We start from the raw sequence: 24838 nt of genomic DNA, 5'->3' as shown, positions 1-24838 counted from the left end.
AGCTTTCGAACCTCTATATTATGATAAAATCAGAAAATTATTACATTTACCATCAATCAACTACCTGATGGTTAAAATTCCTTTAGTAAAAGCCGTTCATAAATATACACAACAAAACCACCATAAGCAATTTGGCACATGCCAGTTCAACTTTTATACGTTCAAAATGATCATTTAAAGATGTTAAACCCACATTCAATCTAATCTCCTCCACAACATTCCTCGTAATGCCATGCCATGAATTAAAGGATACATAATTATTAAAACAGTATTTTTTTCTTTGTTCAAAATAATGGTTTTGCCGATTCTCTGTCCCGTTTTACGCACAGTGTAAAGCTTTGGCTTGGTAAAGCTTGACAAATTTGTAACGAATAGCCTATTGATAAAAGAGACCATAACACCAAACAGCGGTCTGGACGATGTGCAGAGACATTTTTATTCCCCTCCGGTGATGATTTACCAGAGAGTGGCCCGTTTTACCTGACTTCACCCTACGCGTAAAATCTTATTTCTCGAGAGCGACAATAACTAGGCGACGTATCTGCTATTATTTATCCATGCAAGCTCCCATATAGTTTCAGATATGACCTTGTAACACCTCATGCATTTAATGTCTTTCTTGGAATATTCAACAACCAGCGCAATTAAAATACAAATGTAGCGCGCCATTGCGCTTTTATTGACCCGCACCTGCTCGTATGTTTCTCGGTTCGTTCATGTTATTGATAAGAGCGCGAGCTTACCTTCAGACGCAGATATCATAGTAACGCTGGGATGCTGCTGACAGGAAGACCTTTTCCACGGAGATCTCGAGGGGAGATTTAGCCATGCGCGATAGAAACACCATCATTTTAAAGAATTATGCAACAATATGTCAGATTATTCCTCTTCAATAACAACACAGCTCGTGCTGTCCATGTATTGGGTTATGTATGCACTAGATCAGCTTCAGTGATCTGTATGGTGGCGTTTCTATAGGGATGTGTAGGTTATATTGAATTAAATACTGTAAATTAAAATATTGGAATTGATTTTACATGCTGTCAGGGCTTATGGACGACTTTGTGTTTTTGCTCTGTTTGTTATGGTTTTCAATATATATAATTACATAATCATAAATGAGAATTATTAGAATCTAGTGCTGGAATTTAAACAGGAATTGTGCAATATTTATTAATCTATTCAGACAAAAAGACTGCTGTTTGTTCATTCATCTTTCCAAAAAATAACATTTGCACTGCTCTTTTACCCTTCTAACTTGACATGAATGTTACTAAGATTATTAATTATTTTATTTATTTGACAAGAGGCCATAGGAGATTGGTTTCTTATAATAAATTATAATATTTCATTTGCATATCTCTTTTACAAATACAAGCATTACATTTCTTAAAGCTTTTCTAATTAGTTTCCATCAATTTAAATGGTGTGGGAAGCACAAATGGATGCTTCATAAGCACTAAAACCCAGGTGGTGGACCTAGGGCATCAATGTGTGGGCACATGTCAGCAAAACTCAGACAGTAGTACGCATTTTTACCAAAAATACACTTTTTCTTTCTTTTTTTTCTCAAAATTGCAGTTACATTAAGCACAACTACATTAATGACAACCAACCTTTATTCAGTTTTATTTAGTAATGGTGGGCAAGACTGGTACAATAAAGTACCATGGTATTTTTGGACACGGAGCCACAGTAAAATAGCAATTATATTTTACACATAAATGGAATTGGAAAACCATGTAAATAACACGGATACATTCATACCATGCAACCTGATATCAGTACCTTGATACCAGTAAAATACTTTGGTAAAAGGCCATGCATTAAATAAATGTAAGACTAAAAATGTATCTTTGATCATTTGCAGCAAGCTGTATGATTTTTTATCAGGCATCTGTGGGACACCACCCCATCGATTGGGTCCTTAGAGTTCCACAAATCTACGCAATCATCTAAAGAACTCAATGGCGACGGCTTATATGCGAGTTCGGGATTGGATTTAAAGAATGGCAGGTCTGAACACGATTATTTCAGCCTTTTAAGATTTAAATCTTGCCTATTTGGGACTGCCACGATCATATATTTTCACACGTGTTCGGAAGGTTTAATTTTGTGCTAACACCTAGCCACATGCTAACGCATGCTAGATATCCGGTTAGCCAACACGCTAACATCACAATGTTTTTTATTGTTTATATCTGTTTTGTATTGATGACATGATTTAAAAACACAATCTGGAATATAGAATGCCCATAATTAAGTATAAAATCACACTAACTGCTAGATTTCTTTATCTTTTGTAGTTGTCGTTCATTCGTGTAAACAATGTACGGAATGTAAGTTAAATGTATTTAAAAAAAATCAAACCACATGTCCTTGATTTGATGTCCTTAAATAATTATAATGTGAAAATAATTTCGAATTTCTTTGTCTTTTGTAGTTTATATTTAGGCTAGATTTGAACTCTTCAGCATAAATTTAAAATATTTAGGGATGTGCAAAAACAATCAAAACACAAGCTGAAGAATTGGCCTTGTCCATAATTAATTATATCACACTAATTACCAAAATGATTGCCTTTATTTGTAGTTTATTAACCATTATTGATGTAAATGTCAGTCTAAAATATTTATTTTCTTTAAAAAAACGAAACATTTGGAAATGTATGCAGTTATTAAAATAGCCTAAAAGTTCCACTGTCAGATTAATGTCTATTAAATCTTCCTCTTATAACACTAATTGAATTTAGTGTTTAACTAGTCAAATAAGACTTAAATAATGGTGCGGTCATGTTTTGTACATAGAAGTTAGACTGTTGTCATGTAGAACTCAAGGCCAGCAAGTAAAAATAGCTCAATTTCTTAAAATACACGCATGCTTTGACCTCGACGCCTTGAAAGGTGGTGTAAGACGAGCTAGGAGTTGTGCGTATTAAATGGTTCTCTCTTTCTCTCTCCTTTTCCAAAGGCCTCGCCTGGTATTTGGACACCACGTCTAATCCCTCGCAGATACACAAGGGATTTGTGATTGTGTAGCGTCACGTCGGATATCTGAGCTCATACGAGGCAGCCCAACACGCAGAGACCATGTACTGCCTCCAGTGGTTACTCCCGGTCCTTCTGATCCCCAAACCCTTAAATCCGGCCCTGTGGTTCAACCACTCCATGTTCATGGGCTTCTACCTGCTCAGCTTCCTGTTGGAGAGGAAGCCGTGTACCATTTGTGCCTTAGTCTTCCTGGCGGCGTTGTTTCTCATCTGCTACAGCTGCTGGGGAAACTGCTTTCTGTACCACTGCCACGATTCTCCACTGCCGGACTCAGCACACGACCCCAACATCGTGGGCACCTAGATTCGGGTTTCCGCACGGACACATCCTGTGAATACAAGAGCCGCCGGGAATGCTGGGAAGTTTCGGTTCTTTATACCCACGTTGACAACCGCTCTCCGCTGTAACCCGTAACAAACCCTGACTTGAATCTCCTCGCAGGGGCGTCTGAAGCTTGCATGGGTTCCATTCTCGTTGTGTTCGGTGCACATTCTTTCATTTCTGGATGCTGAATTTTTCCAAAGGGGTAGATGATAATGTGTGTGCGTGTTTGTATATTGCGATTTTGGGTTTCTGTTCATGTGTCAATAATCAGTATGAGTCCAAGTGTTAAGCGGATAGACGCCAGATGAATTTTGTCATGCAACTTGAGCTGGAGGCGTGCTTCTGCACTGCTGAGTTCGCTCAAATGCTGTCTCCACTTTTAATTCAATAAAGTTTCTAATGATCAACATCGAGCAGCTGTGTGTGTACATGTGAAATATCATCTTTTGTTTGACAGTGTGATGCTATAAAGAACCTCAGAACAGCTGTGTGGATCAATCATGTTTTTTTTCCAATTAGGTCCGCTCTGTGGCAGATAAACATGCGTTTTTGGTGGGAATTCGTGGTTAAGCAAATACAATTACCGTAGTGTTTTTTCACTAGCAGGGTGAAAGCAAGGGAGACTGAACACAGGGTGAAAGTCTCATGAAAGCGGTTTCACTAGACAGACCGGCTCACTAGGCAAACATTTTGTTCATGTTCTTTAACAGATGTATTTAAAGTCATACCACCAGGTTTACCAAGTTGAACATTTCTGGCAAATCAAATTGAAACATATTGTTTTTCAGTTTAATTATTTTTGTCATACACTGTTAAAAGTGGAATTTACGGTTAAAAAATAAGGTAACTATTTAACATTTTATAGATGGAAATTAAATGTACAGATTAAACATTAGTTTATTGAATATTTATGATACTTTTCATTTTTCACTTCAACCGTCAATTGAAATTGAACAGTATTTAAATAAAATAAAGAAACTTACAGTTGACAGTCTTTTAGCTTTAAAATTTACAGTATTTATTTTTTTCACAGTGTATTTTAAACCATTCTGTTGCCATGAAAATCTTTGGTGCTTACATGGCTTTAAAAAAAGAAAACAGTCAAAAATATTCTGGAAATAAAATAAATTCTTGATAAAGTGTTTTTATAATTATATTCACTTGTAAAATATTGCAACGCATCCTGGTGCAGCATGATGGAAAACTGGACATGCAATGGATTGCATGGGAATATGGAAGACAATTTGGTAACATTTTACAGTAAGGTCCCATTATTAATGCATTAACAATGAGCTATATGTTTGTTACAGTATTTAGTAATCTTTGTTCATTTTAGTTAATAAAAATACATCTGTTCACTGTTACCTCAGGTCAATTAAATAATATTAACACACGCAGTATCTCACAGAAGTGAGTACACCCTTCACATTTATGTAAATATTTGATATCTTTAAAGAATCAGAATGAGCTTTATTGCCAGGTATGTTTGCACATACGAGGAAGATATTAATGGCTGTGTGTTGAGTTATTTTGAGGGGATGGCAAATTTTCACTGTTATACAAGCTGTAAACTCACTACTTTACATCGTAGCAAAGTGTCATTTCTTCAGTGTTGTCATGAAAAGATATAATAAAATATTTACAAAAATGTGAGGGGTGTACTCACTTCTGTGAGATACTGTACAACTTTAAATGCATTAGTAAGTCTTGAATAAACATTATGATATAATATATGCTTTAGAAGTATTTTTCATTGTTAGTTTCTGTTAACTAATTTAATTAATGTTAACAAATGAAACCTTACTGAAACTTGTTACAGATCATTTTTTTTTGTAAACTAATCCAAATTGTAGGAAGTAAATGTTTAGAGCTGTGAGTTAATAAATCATTTAATTTTGGGTTGCTTTAATGCTTTTAATGAACAAGTCAGAGTTCTCTTATTTACATTTATTGTCAATATATTTCATGTTTACTCATTTTGATACATAAGAAATATAGAAGACAGTTTATTCATAAATATTTCATTTAAAATTAAAAATGAACTAAAAGAAAATATAAAATAATAAACTGCATATTAAATACTTGGCAATATGTGTACACACAGATAAAATGTGTTCATTCAAAACCTCACAGTCTCTCAGCACCATCCAATCAGGTAATAGATTGAGTTTGTTGTCTTCCTATAAGATTGTGATTTCTGTTTCCAGGTTCTTGTAAGCCTCGTCCTGTAGCTCATGGATCTGGTCCATACGCTGGAATGCCATGTGACCTTTCTTGCCTAAGAAAGAACAATGTAAATCAGCTGTGACCGGCACCTCTGTACTTTATATTTACTTGAAAAATGTTGCCTTCTGACAGTATGAATGCAAGGCACACCCAAATACAATGCTTATGATTTTTATTCAGATTATAATAGACTATTCCAATATTTTTACTGAGAAATAAACACTGTAGTCTTTGTTATTTCTGAAACTTGGATTTGTTCTAGATTATTAGGAGATGTTGTGCTTTGGAGATGGTCTACTCTGCAATGTCTTTATACAAAAACACCCTAATTGACTGACTAGGTAGCAAGGCAGCTGGCTTTGGATTCAGACACAGCCTATATAGGGACAAAAGCAGCACATAACACAGGTGCTGTAGTAGTTACAGCTTCAGGGTCGCGTACCGAAGGACAGTACGGTCTTCCGTGCGGCGTTCCTCAGGTCTTCATCTGTGGAGCACCACAGTTCTGCCACCTGCTCTGCGCTCTCTGAGGCCTGAGAAACCACAAAACCAGCCATCACAAATGATCAACACAGAAACATAAAACACAAAACCCATCACAAAATTTGTTGAGCTAATAAAAATTTGTTGATTTAGATTTGTTGAACAAATATACACTACCATTCAAAAGTTTACAGCTGGTAAGATTTTTATTTGTTTTTGAAAGAAATCTCTAGGCTCACCATTTCTTTGATCAAAAAATATAGTATTGTCAATTGTCAATTTGTGAAATATTATTACAATTTAAAATAACTGTTTTCTCACTGAATATATTTGAAAATGTGATCAAAGCTGAATTTTCAGCATCATTACTCCAGTCTTCAGTGTCACATGATCCTTCAGAAATCATTCTAATATGCTGATTTGCTGCTCAAGAAATATTTCTTATTATTATCAATGTTGAAAACATTTCCAGGATTCTTTGATGAATAGAAAGTTCAAAGGAATAGCATTTATTTAAGATAGAAATCTTTTCTAAGATTGCAACATCGTCTTCACTGTCACTTTTGATTGCATCAAATATCAACAGGTCAATATCCATTCTTCCGACGGAACAATTTATTGTCTTGACTCACCTTTAGACATTTCAGAGCCAGACAGGCCTCGTGCCGCACTTGTGTGTTGCTGTTTCTCAGCAGATCTGTGTAGTGAACCACTGCCTATAAAACACCCACACAGAAAACACAGCTCACTTAAACCACTTAAAACTGCTCAACTGTGATTACATTAGCCAACAAGAAGAAAGATATCTTTGTGAAAAACAAAACCTTTCACAAAATGAGGCTAGTTGGGGTTTAAATGGGAACGGGAATCAAAACATCTTGGTTAGCAACTTTTTTCCAAATATTTTCTTTTGATTAAAGGAAAAGTTCATAATGATAATTAACTCATCCTCAGGCCATCAAAGATGTAAATATTTTTTTTTTCATCAGATTTAGAGAAATGTAGCATTACATCACTTGCTCACCAATGAATCCTCTGCAGTGAATGGGTGCCGTCAGAATGAGAGTCCAAACAGTTGATAAAAACATCCCAATAATCCACACGACTCCATCAATTAATATCTTGTGAAGTGAAAAGCTGCGTTTGTAAGAAACTAATTTAGCATTAAAACCTTTAACTAAAAGCATCTGAAACAAATATGTGGGTAGATTTTAATGCGAGAGGACAACAGCGGATGGACTTTTTCACCCAAGGAAGCGTTATTATGTGTTATGGACTCGTACTTTTAAAATGTCGTAATGATGGCTTTGTTTATTACAAACATAGCTTTTGGCTTCACAAGATGTTAACTGATGGACTGGAGTGGTGTGGATTACTTGTGGATTATTGTGATATTTTTATCAACTGTTTGGACTCTCAATCTGACGGCACCCATTCACTGCAGAGGCTCCATTGGTGAGGAAGTGATGTAATGCTACATTTCTCCAAATCTGTTCCAATGAATAAACAAACCCATCGGAGTTTACTCATGTAAGTCAATTTTCAGCAAATTTCCATTTCCAAATGATGATAGAATTTTGGTTGGACTATCCCTTTAATTGTTTGGTATGAAAAGCATTAGTGTTTGATAGCAAGTTGGGCCCTTTCTACCTTTGCCCTGAAGGATTTGGACCGCGAGGCCCTACTGAGGCAGGACGTGGCCGCTGAAGCCACCTTGTGATTGGCGTCTGTCTGTAGCTTGGCCAGGAGCTGAAGGGTGCGTCCCGTCGGCTGCAGCTCAGAGATGCGCTTGCCTTTCAGTTTTTTCAGAGCTCGCCTCCTCTTGGGACTCTCCAGACTGGCTATCAGATACACTGCAGCAAACCGATCCGAGAGAGAAACACAGAGGGAAGTCTCTTAATGAGATCTGTTGGGAAGAATCCTTGAGGGTGATTGATTGATGCAGAAAGCAGTAAACTCACAGTGAACCGATAAGGACAAAAGCATCTGTATTTACTGTATTTCAGACTAATTTCTCTGACGTTTGTGAGTCTGCAAACACTCTGTGCTGTTACCTTCTTTAGAGAGGAGAGAGATGTGCTCCCCAAAGTCAGTGATACTCCATCTGTTGAGGTAGACTAACAGCTGAAACACAGTCACTCGGTCTGTAGTGCAGTGAGTCACCGACGCCATCATACAGCTGCACTGCACCTGATGCAGCAACTGACTGAAAACTGCAGGACAAAAGAAAACACTCCTCAGGAATCAGAAGAAGACAAACATTTGCCAATCGGTAGATTATTTCAGTAGTGTGAGAATGAACAATAAAATAGATATATTATTAGATACAAACTGTACGATAATTTCTGTAATTTCTGTAATAAATAGAATAAATTTATTCTTTATAAATTATTGGATTTTATAGTTAAATTCTGAAGGAACACTGAATATAATTGTAATATAATAATCCACTGTAATACATACATTTATATTATACATAACAATATTATTCGATATTTGTTTACTAAATTTGACTTTTTGAAAATATAAGAAAATAGACATTTATTTTCATACAAAGCTTGTTAGACTATTTCAAAAGCAATTATTATTTCAAACAGAAAGCAATTCTACGTAACAATGAACAGAATAGAAATAGCTTTAAAAATACAATATAATAAAAATGGTACAATTGAAAAATATAATAATAGAGTACAATATCAAATGAAATATTATATATTATAAAATAATATTTGGATATTTATTTACAAATTAATGGGTTTGACAATTAAATAACTTCTACAGGACAAACAATAGACATTTATTTTATTACACAAAGATTATTAGGTTATTTCAAAGACAATTAAATATTTGTGATTCAACAATGAATGGAATAGAAATATCTTTCAGAAAAATAATATAATATATGATATGATATAATACAAAATATAGTAAATTATAATATAAAATGATATACCGTTATATCTATATGAAATAATAATAATATATTGTTAGATAATTATTTACAAGTCGATGGATTTCAGTTGTTTGAAAAATATTAAATTCTAAAAGACAATTAAAATAGACATTTATTTTATTATACAATGCTTATTAAAGGATTTGAAAGACAATTAATTACTATTTCAAAGAGAAATAAAGATATAGAATAGAATAGAAATATCCTGCATAAATAAATACATAAATATTTAAGTAGTTTGTGACAAATTCTCAAGGAAGAAAAGAATATAATAAAACATTCTAAAATGTATTATTTTATTTTATTCTATTCCATTCTGCCTTGGGTACATCATTACAGTAGTCTGTGGATTCAGTTCTTAGGGAGCATTAGAACAGAACAGAGCGTCCCACCTGCATCAGCCTGGCCTGGCTGTTTGGCTTTGACTTTGTGGATGTAATGTTTGCGCAGTGTCCTGAGAAACCCATCCGTAGAGCAGCAGAAAGGCGAGTCACTCTCGCAGCACTCCTTCCAAAATACTTCAATCCCCTTAGGAGCTCTGGCCAACACTGAGACACATCCACACACATGACTAATGCATCTAGAGCGCTTCACACTGACACGGGAAAGAGCCTGTGACCGCCAACAGTACAAAGTAACAGACGCAGCACATAATTGCATATTCTAGTGTTACCCTTAAATGGTATGGGAAAGAAAATGGTTATAATCAATCATAAACTCTGTCGTTTGAAAAGTTAGCGTTTGTAGGAAATCTCAATTATTAGGATCTAAGGAGAGATTTCTCAGTGGTTTATTTACTCATTCAAGGCCTGGGATGCTGCTATACTTACATTCTGACACTGAGATCTCCTCTATCATCCTCTGCAACAGAGTGACAATTTTTTCCAGCACATCAGCTTGCTGCAAAAGCTCCTCCATCACGTCTTTGTGCACAAGATTGGAGTCAGAACACTTTAGAGCCTGGAAGAAGACAGACGCAGACACAAAGTCACAATATATGTTGATAACTGTCTGATGATTTGGTTAGACTGACTGCTCACCCCCAGCAGCACTGCGCAGACACTGAGGTGGGTTTCAAGAGCTTGATCCAGACTATAGACCCCTGTGCTGAGTGACGGCTTTACTGCACCGTCTCCTCTCTGTCTGACCTCTCCTTCACCTGTGTCTTCTGAGGATGGAGAGGTTTTATCCTGAGATGACAGGCCCATGCTTTTCAGGGTGTTCTCATTAAAGGAACCAATCCTGTAGAAAAAAAAAGAAAAATTAATAAAAACCTATGTATTCTGAAGATTACATATACTGTATGTGTATATATATATATATATATATATATATATTAAATATTCTAACCTGAGTTGATATTTGCATTTAATTAATTTATCATAATAAAGGTTACTATAAATATTTATATATGTCAATTTCTTTATACTTTAACCTGAATTGATATTTGCTATAAACTTTAACCATGTTATACATTTCTATTTTTATATGGAAAAGAGTTGTGCAATATCATATCCATGCAAAGGTAATTAAACATCATGTATTGTTTAAATATCAGATCGCTATACTGTACATTAAATCAAATGTAATGGAGCATTACCCCATCTCATCCACAAGATGGCACTTTAAGCCATCATTTAACATGTTGGTGCAGCAACTTACCTTTTGTTGCATAGAGAGATATTACTTTTCATCAGCCCAAATGATCAGATCAAAGCTAAATAAAAAACATCTCTCTTTTATACCAATGTTTTTTATTTATTTTAAACAAATTTTATTATGTTTATTACGTTTTCACAAATATAACTCTCTATATATCCATAGGGGAAATTAAGCCAATTTTTAGGACCATTCCTACCATTAATTCCCAGCTCGGTAATGAGAAAAAAATGCTATTTTATTTTAAAGTTTGTTTTACATTTAACTAAAAACATAAAATAAAAAATAATAATAATCTATATATATATATATATATATATATATATATATATGTATGTATGTATGTATGTGTGTGTGTGTGTGTGTGTGTGTGTGTGTGTGTGTGTGTGTGTGTGTGTGTGCGTATAATGTGTATATATACAGTGCCTTGCAAGAGTATTCATACCCCTTCATTTTATTCACATTTTGTTATGTTGCTGCCTTATGTTAAATGGCTTTAAATTACTTTTTTCCCCCATCAATCTACACTCCATATTGACAAAGCAAAAACAGAACTGTCACAGATTCGCAAATTTATTTAATATAAAAAACTGAAATAACTACATTGCATAAGTATTCATACCCTTAACTAAATTTAGCTGAAGCACCTTTACAGTCTCAAGTCTTTTTTGTTTGATGCGACAAGCTCATCAACATTTGGCAATGATCTGCCATTCTTCTCACCTCTTCACCTCTCAAGCTCTTTCAGGTTGGATGGGGGCAGATACAGCTGTTAGACCTTTTATTGAGACGTATGTGCCTTTCCAAATCATACCTATTCAATTAAATTTGCCATAGGTTACCCTCACTCGAAGTGTAGTGACATCTACAAGCAATATGAATGCTCCTCAACTAAATTTAAACTGTCCCAGATAAGGGTATGAATACTTATGCAATGGAATCATTAAAGTTTTTTATTTTTAATAAATTTGCAAAGATGTTAAAATCCCGTTTTTTGCTTTACCATTAGGGTGTATGGAGTGTAGATTGATGTGGGGAAAAAAGCAATTTAAAGCAGTTTAACAAAGCAGGAACAAAACAAAACATGAAAAAAATGAAATACTTTTGCAAGGCACTGTATATATATATATATATATATATATATATATATATACACACACACACACACACACACACACTCCTTTTTTTTCTTGATTTTGTGTTGATTTTTTATATTTCTTTGAGGTATTCACCAAATCAGCTAAAAATAAGTTGGCTTACCCAGTATACCCGAGTCTGATGCTGCCCGTATTTGATATTTCATCTTCATTACAATCTGCAGAGAGGAAGTCGAAACTGCCCAGCACTTCCTCTTCCTCTACTGCTAGTGTCTGAGATGAGGGCATCTGTGGAGGGTCGAGGTCCTTCTAACATCAGGAAATATGAAAATGAAGAACAAAGCCAACGAAACAACAGCAAAAAAACATTTATCAACAATGCATAGAGAAAAACGGAGCAACTTTGTCACATGAAAACATGTTCAAGTCAATTTTACCCAAAATATTTTATATATAATATATATATAAAGTGGGGAAAAATTTATTTGATCCCCTGCTGATTTTGTACGTTTGCCCACTGACAAAGTAATGATCAGTCTATTATTTTAATGGTAGGTTTATTTGAACAGTGAGAGACAGAATAACAACAAATAAATCCAGAAAAACTAATTTCAAAAAGATTTGTTATAAATTGATTTGCATTTTAATGAGTCAAATAAGTATTTGATCCCCTATCAATCAGCAAGATTTCTGGCTCCCAGGTGTCTTTTATACAGGTAAGGAGCTGAGATTAGAGCACTCTCTTAAAGGGAGTGCTTCTAATCTCAGTTTGTTACCTGTATAAAAGACACCTGTCCACAGAAGCAATCAATCAATCAGATTCCAAACTCTCCAACATGGCCAAGACCAAAGAGCTGTCCAAGCATGTCAGGGACAAGATTGTAGACCTGCACAAGGCTGGAATGGGCTACAAGACCATCACCAAACAGCTTGGTGAGAAGGTGACAACAGTTGGTGCGATTATTTGCAAATGGAAGAAACACAAAATAACTGTCAATCTCCTTCGGACTGGGGCTCCATGCAAGATCCACCTCGTGGAGTTTCAATGATCATGAGAACGGTAAGGAATCAGCCCAGAACTACACGGGAGGATCTTGTCAATGATCTCAAGGCAGCTGGGACCATAGTTACCAAGAAAACATTTGGTAACACACTACGCCATGAAGGAATGAAAACCTGCAGCGCCCGCAAGGTCCCCCTGCTCAAGAAAGCACATGTACAATCCCATCTGAAGTTTGCAGATGATTCAGAGGAGAACTCTCGTTCTGTCTCACGTATCTTCATTAATGGGTCTGGACCGGATCCGGATCCGTAATCCTTATCTGTTCCGGATCCGCTGCGCTGTGCAAGTGGACTCCGTTACGGACCCGTTTTGCGGATCTTGTGGTACTCTGGGGCAGATCCGCTCCGGAGTCATTTTGCTATCTGGGAGTACAGTACAGACATGTAAACACCTTAATCAAACTATTATCGTCGTGTAGAACTTTTCGCCACATTTTGCGACAGGATACACACACCGCAGAGGTCAACCGTTTGACGGCAAATAAAAAAGCTTCAACACCGCCGTCGTCTGTATACACGTACAAATAATTAACTGCACTTGAAGTTTTCATAAAATTAAAAATTACTCTTCTCAATTAAAAATGGCTCTCTCCTCTCCACCTGTAGCTGGTGTGTGGTGGCTGCCGTTGCATCATCCAGGTGGATGCTGCACACTGGTGGCGGTTGAGGAGAGACCCCCCCACATGACTGTAAAGCACTTTGGGTGTACAGCAATACACAATAAAGCGCTATATAAATGCATCATTCATTCATTCATTCATAAAATTAAAAATGAAACACCCAAAACTGTATATGGCATCATCACGAAGACGAACTATGTTTATACGTGAAATTCTGGAGGGGACATCGGATGGTGTGGCATGGTGACTTAATGACATATGCATTAATTGATCCATGTACTATAACATGTAAAACATGCAACTCATGTAAACGCCTTAATCATAATATTGTCTTATTCAGAGTAAGATAAATAATTAGATTACTGATGTCCATGTAAACGTAGTCACTGTCTGAGCTTGCTTGGCCATTTGTTGTGGAAAAATAAGGAAAGTGTGTTCAAGCGCCAGCACAAAACAGTGTAAAGAAATATTCTTTGAGAGAAGCAGTCTTTATCAGCGGAAGTTAAAAGTAGCTTGTAAGTGTATTTACTTGTCTTATTAGTGTTTAGCGCAGTTGTCGTTGAAACATTATGCTTTGGGGGTGTGTTTCTGCTAAGGGGACAAGACAACTGCACTGCATCAAAGGGACGATGGATGGGGCCATGTACCGTCAGGGCCGGGGTATTGAAAATGGGTAGTGGATGGGTATTCCAGCATGACAATGACCCAAAACACATGGCCAAGGCAACAAAGGAGTGGCTCAAGAAGAAGCATATTAAGGTCCTGGAGTGGCCTAGCCAGTCTCCAGACCTTAATCCCATAGAAAATCTGTAGAGGGAGCTGAAGGTTCGAGTTGTCAAACGCCAGCCTCGTAACCTTAATGACTTGGAGAGGATCTGCAAAGAGGAATGGGACAAAATCCCTCCTGAGATGTGTGCAAACCTGGTGGCCAACTACAAGAAACGTCTGACCTCTGTGATTGCCAACAAGGGTTTTGCCACCAAGTACTAAGTCGTGTTTTGCAAAGGGGTCAAATATTTATTCTTATTTGACTCATTAAAATGCAAATCAATTTATAACTTTTTTGAAATGCGTTTTTCTGGATTTATTTGTTGTTATTCTGTCTCTCACTGTTCAAATAAACCTACCATTAAAATTATAGACTGATCATTTCTTTGTCAGTGGGCAAACGTACAAAATCAGCAGGGGATCAAATACCGCCCCCCCCCCCCACCACCACCACCACTGTATGTATGTATATACAGGTACTCAATAAATTAGAATGTTGTGAAAAAGTAAATTTTTTCTTGTAAGTTATTTCAAAAAGTGAACCTTTCATATATTTTAGATTCATTGCATGTAAAATAAAACATTCCAAAAGTTTTTTTGTTTTAATTTTGATGATTATAGATCTTGCAGCTCATGAAAGTCAAAAATCAGTATCTCAAAATATTAGAATATTTACATTTGAGTTTCAATTAATGACCATCCCTACAGTATAAATTCCAGGTATCTCTTGTTATTTGAAACCACAATAATGGGGAAGACTGCTAACATGGCAATGATCCAGAAGACGAACATTGATGCCCTCCACAAAGAGGTAGTCACAGAGGGTCATTACTGAAAGGTGGGGCTGTTTACAGAGTGCTGTATCAAGTCAAGTCAAGTCACCTTTATTTATATAGCGCTTTTAACAACGTAAATTGTCAAAGCAACTGCACAGTATCAAAAAAGGAAAACAGTGTGTCAATAATGTAAAATGAAAAGATTAAAAAGATTTTCAGTTAAAGGCATTTCATTATTGAATTCAGTGATGTCATCATCTAGCTCAGTTCGGTTTAAATAGTGTCTTTGCAATCAGGTCAACGATATCGCTGGAAATTAAGTGTCCTCAACGAAGCAATATCAAAGCATATTAAATGCAAAGCTGACCAGAAGGAAGAATTTGGGTAGGAAAAGGTGCACAAGCAACAGGGATGACCGCTAGCTTGAGAATACTGTCAAGCAAAGCTGATTCAAACACTTGGGAGAGCTTCACAAGGAGTGGACTGAAGCTGGAGTCGGTGCATCAAGAGTCACCACGCTCAGACGTCTTCAGGAAAAGGGCTACCAAGCCACTTCTGAACCTTCTGACAACATCAGAAGTGTCTTACCTGGGCTGTGGAGAAAAAGAACTGGACTGTTGCTCAGTGGTCCAAAGTCCTCTTTTCAGATGAAAGCAAATTTAGCATTTAATTTAGTAATCAAGGTCCCAGAGTCTGGAGGGAGAGTGGAGAGGCACAGAATCCATGTTGCTTGAAGTCCAGTGTGAAGTTTCCACAGTCAGTGATGATTTGGGTTGCCATGTCATCTGCTGGTGTTGGTCCACTGTGTTTTCTGAAGTCCACAGTCAACGCAACCATTAGAGCACTTCATGCTTCCTTCTGCTGACAAGCTTTATGGAGAAGCTGATTTCATTTTCCAGCAGGACTTGGCACCTGCGCACACTGCCAAAGGTATCAAAAGCTGGTTTAATGACCATGGTGTTACTGTGCTTGATTGGCCAGCAAACTCGCCTGACCTGAACCCCACAAAGAATCTAATTGTCAAGAGGAAGATGAGAGACACCAGACCCAACAATGCAGATGACCTGAAGGCCGCTATCAAAGCAACCTGGGCTTCCATACCACCTCAGCAGTGCCACAAACTGATCACCTCCATGCCACGCTGAATTGAGGCAGTAATTAAAGCAAAATGAGCCCCAACTAAGTATTGAGTACATATACAGTAAATGAACATACTTTCCAGAAGGCCAACAATTCACTAAAAATGTTTTTTTATTGGTCTTATGAAGTATTCTAATTTGTTGAGATAGTGAATTGGGGGGGGGTTTGTTAAATTTGAGCCTAAATCATCAATTAAAAGAGCCAAAGAGTCTGTGTGCACTGAATTTATTTAATACACGAGTTTCACAATTTGAGTTGAATTACTGAAATAAATTAACTTTTCCACAACATTCTAATTTATTGAGATTCACCTGTATATATATAAAATATTAAATATAGAAATATTTCTTATTTCTATATAATTAAATAAGTAATGAAAATATGGGGTGGAAATGTGCTTAGTAGTCAGAACAATCATTTAAAAAAATATATTACTTGTCTTAAACTATGCCTCTTCCTTCAAGCTTTCAACAAATTGTTTCTTTATTTTGATTCTGTGGTGAAAAACATCCCAGACATTTTCTTTTATGCATCCATAAAATCTTTTAAAGGAGTCTACCAGTCCATCGATTCATCCATCCACCCATCTCACCTTCAAGACCTCGTTCAGCTGGCGTATCTGCAGATCTAGCTTCTTTAATGTCTCTGCGTTGCTCATTTCCTCCAGCTCTGTATTCAGATCATCTAGCAGTGAATTGACTCTCTTAGCCACAGCTCTTTTCTGAGCTCTGCTCGCTTTTCTGTCCTTCACCAGGAGTCTGTCTTCAATTCCCTGCTTGAACGAGGTCTCCTCTTGAGGGGCCTCACCTCGGGCCGTCGTCTCTTGTGCGTCTCCTTCACCTGTGCTGGGGGTCGCCTCTCCATTTTGCTTAAGGATGTCAGGCGTGCTGTAGCGGTGGAAGAGGAATATGGAGTCTCGCTTGCTGCCCGCAGGACTGGGTGAAGCTGTGTCAGTCTCTGATGGCCATTCCACACTCGCCTCAGCCTAGGGTTATGAATGGAGAGAAATTAAATAAACCTACAATTTTAAGTAATTTTTGCAATTTTATATTTTTGAAAAATGTTAAAAATCTTAGCACATGGTTCCTTAAAATATAAAATATATTAATATACTAACATTTCACTCAAAACAAATACATAATAAAAATATCTTATAATATTTAAGTGAATATTGCTTTTAGTAATACAATATAAAAGAATATTTACATTTACATTTACATTTATGCATTTAGCAGACGCTTTTATCCAAAGCGACTTACATTACATTCAATTTACAGTTTTTACATTTTACCAGCTCTAATATACTACAATTATATAATTTATTATTATTATGCATTTTTTTATATATATTTAAAATATTTATATTTAAAAGAGACCCCACAGCAGTTAAACTCTCAAATTGTGGTTTTATAAAATTAAATAAAATGTTTTATTATTTTTCTTTTTTTAATAAAAGTGACCATTGCTTCTACTAATAAAGATATTTAAATTATATATATAAACACACTTTTTATTAAAGTACAAATATGTTTATATTAAAAATTATTTGTAGATTTTAAAAAACCCTACACAAAGGAAAACAATAATTCATTCTTAAAATATATTAAAATATAATAACATTTAACTACAAAACAAAAAAATTATAAAAATTAAAACCTTCAAAAACATTTACCTTAAAATTAGCTACTTATTTTAATAATAAAGATACAAACTAAAATTACATTATTGTTATGTATTTTAAATGTTTATATTGTTCATATTAAAATATATTTTTAAAATATATTTTAAATATAAATATAAAACCCCACTTAACAATACAACTGTATATATACAGTATCTCACAGAAGTGAGTACACCCCTCACATTTTTGTAAACATTTTATTATATCTTTTCATGTGACAACACTGAAGAAATGACACTATGCTACAATGTAAAGTAGTGGGTGTACAGCTTGTATAACAGTGTAGATTTGCTGTCCCCTCAAAATAACTCAACACACAGCCATTAATGTCTAAACCGCTGGCCACAAAAGTGAGTACACCCCTAAGTGAAAATGTCCAAATTGGGCCCAAATAGCCTTTATCGCTCCCCGGTGTCATGTGACTCGTTAGTGTTACAAGGTCTCAGGTGTGAATTGGGAGCAGGTGTGTTATCGCTCTCACTCTCTCATACTGGTCACTGGAAGTTCAACATGGCACCTCATGGCAAAGAACTCTCTGAGGATCTGAAAAAAGTAATTGTTGCTCTACATAAAGATGGCGTAGGCTATAAGAAGATTGCCAAGACCCTGAAACTGAGCTGCAGCACGGTGGCCAAGACCATACAGCGGTTTAACAGGACAGGTTCCACTCAGAACAGGCCTCGCCATGGTCGACCAAAGAAGTTGAGTGCACATGCTCAGCGTCATATCCAGAGGTTGTGTTTGGGAAATAGACATATGAGTGCTGCCAGCATTGCTGCAGAGGTTGAAGGGGTGGGGGGTCAGCCTGTCAGTTCTCAGACCATACGCCGCACACTGCATAAAATTGGTCTGTATGGCTGTCGTCCCAGAAGGAAGCCTCCTCTAAAGATGATGCATAAGAAAGCCTGCAAACAGTTTGCTGAAGACAAGCAGACTAAGGACATGGATTACTGGAACCATGTCCTGTGGTCTGATGAGACCAAGATAAACTTATTTGGTTCAGATGGTGTCAAGCGTGTGTGGCTGCAACCAGGTGAGGAGTACAAAGTACAAAGTGTCTTGCCTACAGTCAAGCATGGTGGTGGGAGTGTCATGGTCTGGGGCTGCATGAGTGCTGCCGGCACTGGGGAGCTACAATTCATTGAGGGAACCATGAATGCCAACATGTACTGTGACATACTGAAGCAGAGACTGGGCCGCAGGGTAGTATTCCAACATGATAACGAGCCCAAACACACCTTCAAGATGACCACTGCCTTGCTAAAGAAGCTGAGGGTAAAGGTGATGGACTGGCCAAGCATGTCTCCAGACCTAAACCCTATTGAGCATCTGTGGGGCATCCTCAAATGGAAAGTGGAGGAGCGCAAGGTCTCCAACATCCACCAGCTCCGTGATGTCGTCATGGAGGAGTGGAAGAGGACTCCAGTGGCAAGCTGTGAAGCTCTGGTGAACTCCATGCCCAAGAGGGTTAAGGCAGTGCTGGAAAATAATGGTGGCCACATAAAATATTGGACATTTTGGCCAGCGGTTTAGACATTAATGGCTGTGTGTGGAGTTATTTTGAGGGGACAGCAAATTTACACTGTTATACAAGCTGTACACTCACTACTTTACATTGTAGCAAAGTGTAATTTCTTCAGTGTTGTCACATGAAAAGATATAATACAATATTTACAAAAATGTGAGGGGTGTACTCACTTCTGTGAGATACGGTATATAAAAAACAAAACAATCAGTTTCATACGTCTTCTGTAGGTGTCTTCAGTAGATCGTCATCCTGTAACTTAGTGTCTAGAACAGGGTGATGTATGGTTGATGGGTCACTTGTCTTCTCATAGGCAGGAGGACTGAGTGTCTGGGTGGAGTCAGCCAGGTAGCTGAGTAAAGACACACCCCTCGATTCACGTGAGCCAATGGAGAAAGAGCCATCCGCATCCTGTATCTGACGCATCATAGACTACAGCATAAAAGGGCAGATGACATCATGCAATGACATGTCAGCTCTTCAGGTAAAAGACAACAGAATAATGAGGTGAAGTGGGTAATTTCTGCCTCACTATCTTATTTTTGCCTAATGATGCCAGACACTCCTTGACAGCCAACCATCAGCACAAATCTTGTTTGGGTTTGTGTGCCACCATTTCAAATTTGCATCTCATAATGAGGATGTCAGAATGATTTTTGTCAATAATTTTTTTTTGACAGTCTGTGTTGGCTTTTACCCAAGATCTCACTGGGGTCACATCATACAATCTGTCACGTAACAATCCTAGAGCACAGATAAATCTCACAGCGCACACCCGGCTTCACTTATAGTTGTCTCTGCACATTAAACCAGAATAGGAGAATGTATTTTAGCATCAGAAATTACACACTTCACCTTTAAATCATTGTGAGCAGTCATGCTGGGAGTGTGTGTGGATATAGGTCACAAACTCACTAGAAAGTACTTCTCAGTGAAACTGGGTGTGTTGGGAGGCGTCCAGCTATATACGGATCCCTTTCTGCTGTGGATGGACTGGCGGCTGGCGGACGCTGTGAGAGGCCTCACCTCACAGCTATCAAATGGACTGAAGGAAGAAAAAGTGAGGGAACAAGAAACTGTGAAGAAAATGGACTCTATAGTGTGCTTACATGTCCAAAATAGCAATTTTATGAAAAGTCACAGACAGCATACAGAATAAAGCAAAAGACTAGTGTTTTAGGATTAAATATATATGGTTGTTTGGATTTAAACTTGAGTATATATTGTGTTTAGAGATAACTACTGATCTAGCTAGTTGTTGCCCATATATTGTCACAATTGTAGGTGTAACATCACCTCCCACCTTAACCACAGCCCTACACAACACCCATAAATCTTAAACATAACCTTACCCATAATCCCACTCCTAACCCTGATCATAATTCTCAGTGTCCCTGAGTCTCCTATACTTACATTTACCCTACAATAAACTACCACCCAATGCTCAAAATTACTTTCAAGTTATATTTTTAAATTTGTAATCAAAAACAAACAATATATATATATTTAAGAAATTAAAGTTTTATTCAGCAAAGAATTAGCAAGGATGCATTAAATTAATCAAAAGTGACAGTAAATACATTTACAATGTTACAATTTTTTTTAATTTTTTCAATTAATCAAAGAATCCTTTCACAAAAATATTAAGCAGCCTAAGTGTTAACATTGATTATAATAGGAAATATTTTTGAGCAGAAAATCAGCATATTAGAATGATTTATGAAGGATCATGTGACACTGAAGACTGGAGCAATGATGCTGAAAATTCAGCTTTAAATCACAGGAATAAATTACATTTTAAAACATATTCAAATAGCAAACACTCATTTAAAATTGCAGTAATATTTTATAATATTACTGGTTCACTGTATATTTATTCAATAAAAGCAGTTTTGATAAGCATCACAAACAAATTATTTTAATTTAATTTAATTATTTATTTTTAATTAAATATTTTTTTAGGTGTGTTATTAATAAATGTTATACATTAATTTTCATATTTAATAATTTCCCATTAGCACAAAATCTAACCTTAATTTTAATCTAACTTTCAAGCTAAATTGTGATTGGTCTTTTTTCCTGTGTTTATTTGCATACTAAATTAAAATAGTTGTTATTTATCTGAATTCAACATAAAACAGCATTCACGTGGTTTTCAGTTTTTTTCCAAACCATTTTTTTTTTTTACATATACTTCCTGACATTTATTGTTTTAATCACTAAAGAAGAGAGGTATCAAAAATGGTATGAATAAAACTCACTCAGGTTCTGATTGCGCACGGTGTGTGTTTGTCATCACTGTTTGATGAAGAGTGGCACTGCTAACAGAGACTAAACAGAACCAGAGGAAATGATGCGATGGCAGTGAACTAACACACACATAACACACACGGTCACAGCAGAACGTGGAGATGCTGAACAGACTGTGAGATGTGTTTAATTTAGTGACGCTGTAAAAAGAGGCTCTGAAAAATCTTTTCCACCGGGACTGTGTAAAGAGCAGTGTAATTGGATCGGGGTGAGTGAGAGGGATGGGGCAGCGATGGACTATTTATCCATCTCTCTGCAGTCAGCTGGTCTTCCACAGCTGGTGTGTGTTAGCCGATAGCAGCGGCACACTTACAGGGGGTGTCTTTGTGTGTGAGATCAGTGTCTTGTCTACTCAATTACATGACAAAAATCTTAAAATATGCTGCAAATAGCACTCTTACTGTTTTCATGTTTGTGAAATCCAGAAGTTAACATATTAAGCTAACCGTCACGGCATCTATGCTTTTCATATGAAGTCTATCCTCGCTGTAACTGCATCTAGTATCATTCTGTACTGTTTTAAGTGCTGTCAAGCTCTTAAAAAAACAAAAAGGACCAGTCCACTTTTGCACTACAATCCAATTTTTCAGAAGCCTTACTGAAGTTGTTATTTGCTGAAAAACTTGCCCTATGAAGGCCTTTCTCATTCACGGTTCTTACAAATGTGATTTTTTAAAGATGCTTTTGAAAGAAGTCTCTTATGCTCACTCAGGCTGCATTTATTTGATCAAAAATACAGCAAAAATCAGTATTATTGCGAAATATTATTTCATTTTAAAATAACAGTTTTCTATTCTATATTTTAAAATTGAATTTATTTCTCTGATGCAAAGCTGAATTTTCAGCATCACTACTCCATGATCCTTCAGAAATCCTTCTAATATGCTGCTTTGATGTGCAAGAAACATTTCTTATTATCATCAATGTTGAAAACAGTTATGCTGCTTCATTTTCAATTTTTTTTCTGAATTCTTTGATGAATAAAATGTTCAAATTGACTACATTTATTTGAAAAATAAATAGTTTGTTTGAATGTAAAGTATGTACTGTTACTTGTAATCAATTTAATTGACCCTTGCTATATATAAGTATTAACTGTAAAAAAAAAAAAATCTGAACTCAAATTTTTATACAGAAGTGTACAAAATGTGTGTAAAAGTTCGGTGTCACTGACATTAAATAAAGTCAATAATGTCTTAAAATGCCCCATCAATCACTTTCAAGTATTTTGCAGCACATTTAACACTTCTTAAAAGTTTGTGAGTGTTGTAAACTTACTTCCAAACCACCTCTAGCTGTAGCTTGATGGTTCCCAGCTCTGTAATGTCGACAACCATCATCTGCGGACGTGCTGTGAAAAAATCCGCACTCCTGCACGTTACCATGCCGACCAGGATAGAGCTTAACCCCTTGACCTCTGTTACCTGCAGGACATTTCACAAAAGCCTTAAGATCCAGCAGATGTTGTTGGCTTGACTAGAGTTTTTGAGGGAAATGATTTGTTTAACCTTCTGTTTTATCATGTATGGTGGCCCAAAGGTCTCTCAGGATGGACTGTACTGTTGGCACTAACAAAAAAGTTGACTCCATCATTATGCCGCGGTAGGTGTTTTTTTTTTTCTTGGTGGTTGCTTGGGTGTTCTGGATCTGGATGTGTAACCAAATCTAACTAATTTGGAATTTTATATTTGAGATCTGATTTTGAATGGCAGGGGTTTAAAAATGGACAAAGAGGATTCATCGTTTTCATCTGTAGTAGTTTGGCTTGATTTCTATATTTTCAGGGATGGAATCAATTTCAGACAATCAAACCTTTCATAAGTGTTATTCCACTGGTCCAAAAGCTTCATGAAGTCTGTTAAACATCTCTATCGTTCTCTCTCAGGGGTTTGTGGGAGGTTTATTGTGTCATATGACAATCTAATCAGATCTAACAAACAGTATAAGGACAAAAGCCCTGGAAACTTCTGTCATCGCAACCCCCACAGGTGACCTCGACAGGAAGTGCTATTTGCTCAGGTGTGCGCGTGAGTATAGGTGGACTTGCTCACCTTAATCTCAAAGTTCCCGTGGATGTGAGGGAGGAAGACCATCTCTTCTTCGTCCCACAGCTGTCTGTCATCTGTCTGGATTCTCCCTCTGATTCTCCACCTCTGTCGGCCCAGCCGGATCAACACCTACACAAAATGAGATGCAAAATGAGTATTTGGACATTAAACTACCGTTCAAAAGTTTGAGGATGCATGATTTTCTCTTATGTGCACCAAGGCTGTATTTATGTGATCAAAAACAGGAATATTGTCAAATAGTATTCCAATTTAAAAGAACTGTTTTCTACTTTAATGTATTTTAAAATGTAATTTTTCCTAAGCGACTGAATTTCAGTGCATTATATATCAAAATATCAAACCAAGTGGCATTAATTTGAACTCTTTCCCCTCCATTGACGAAATTTTCTGGATTTCCATGTTTTCACTGTTATATGGTAGGAAGTGCTATTACACATTTTCTGAAAGAAACTGAATGTCTGGATCAAAACGCAGGAGAAGAAGCAGCAGAAATAAGCAATCACATATGTAAGCAGATAAATGTGTAAAATAATGCAATAATTATTCAGCATGTAAAACTGCCAAACGTTACCCAATCCTCTTTCTGAATCTGGTCCGGACATAGCTTTTGATAGCTTTTTGTTCAAAATGTCGCTTTTCTTATGAAACTCACCCACATTCAAGTGTTGATAAAAATATTCCATGAAGCTAGAATAAAACACTTTGTTTTGTTTAAAAGCAGAGGCTCCCCTCATTTATTTTGATGTATCACATGTTTAGATAATCATACAAAAAATATTCTGGGGGCCATGAAAATTTTGTGGAAATGATCAAAAATGCTGGTAGTGGCTGGCAACTTTTTTTTTTTTAAACGCTGGTGGGGAAAGAGTTAAAGAAAGATCGCAAAAGCACACTTTACAAGCTAAATTTTCAGCAAGAAAAGTTTGATTTTAAATAAAAAGCAGTAGACTTGGCATTCAAAACCAAGAAAACCTGTTGAAAATGTTTTGAAACATCCATAGTTGCATGAACATGTCTATTGTTATTGTGATCAACTTCAAACAACCACTAAATATCGCTCTAGGTTAAACGTAATAAAACAATTCTGGGTCTAAG

General features: G+C 36.4%; 2 protein-coding genes across 3 annotated transcripts in view; one reads left to right on the top strand and one right to left on the bottom strand.

The window, feature by feature from the left end:
* Positions 1-1904: 1904 nt before the first annotated feature.
* LOC306879311 (apoptosis inducing factor BLCAP) lies at positions 1905-3491 on the top strand. Its single transcript, XM_079432139.1, has 2 exons — positions 1905-2016; positions 2971-3491. Exon 2 carries the CDS (start codon positions 3090-3092, stop codon positions 3351-3353), a length of 264 nt encoding a protein of 87 aa, XP_079288265.1. The 5' UTR covers positions 1905-2016; positions 2971-3089; the 3' UTR covers positions 3354-3491.
* Positions 3492-5271: 1780 nt separating this feature from the next.
* LOC306879066 (RIPOR family member 3-like) overlaps positions 5272-24838 on the bottom strand; it is a 48241-nt gene continuing 28674 nt past the window's right edge. The window contains exons 10-23 of one of the 2 annotated variants that reach the window (XM_079431755.1): positions 23726-23851; positions 22953-23098; positions 20280-20409; positions 19584-19796; positions 16751-17143; positions 11956-12101; positions 10077-10278; positions 9867-9996; positions 9429-9584; positions 8138-8296; positions 7734-7936; positions 6716-6799; positions 6043-6133; positions 5272-5652 (exon numbers count right to left, since the gene is read on the bottom strand). In XM_079431755.1, coding sequence (XP_079287881.1) covers positions 5555-5652; positions 6043-6133; positions 6716-6799; positions 7734-7936; positions 8138-8296; positions 9429-9584; positions 9867-9996; positions 10077-10278; positions 11956-12101; positions 16751-17143; positions 19584-19796; positions 20280-20409; positions 22953-23098; positions 23726-23851 — 2277 coding nt within the window. In that variant the 3' untranslated portion in view covers positions 5272-5554. Of the gene's footprint in view, positions 5653-6042; positions 6134-6715; positions 6800-7733; positions 7990-8137; positions 8297-9428; positions 9585-9866; positions 9997-10076; positions 10279-11955; positions 12102-16750; positions 17144-19583; positions 19797-20279; positions 20410-22952; positions 23099-23725; positions 23852-24838 lie in introns of those variants that run through there. The other variant, XM_079431756.1, reaches the window with a different exon arrangement.

Source organism: Barbus barbus, assembly GCF_936440315.1.
Source record: "Barbus barbus genome assembly, chromosome: 13".
NCBI lineage: Eukaryota > Metazoa > Chordata > Actinopteri > Cypriniformes > Cyprinidae > Barbus > Barbus barbus.
The sequence above is the reverse complement of the archived record's forward strand: the minus strand, read 5'-3'. Positions and strand labels throughout refer to the sequence as shown.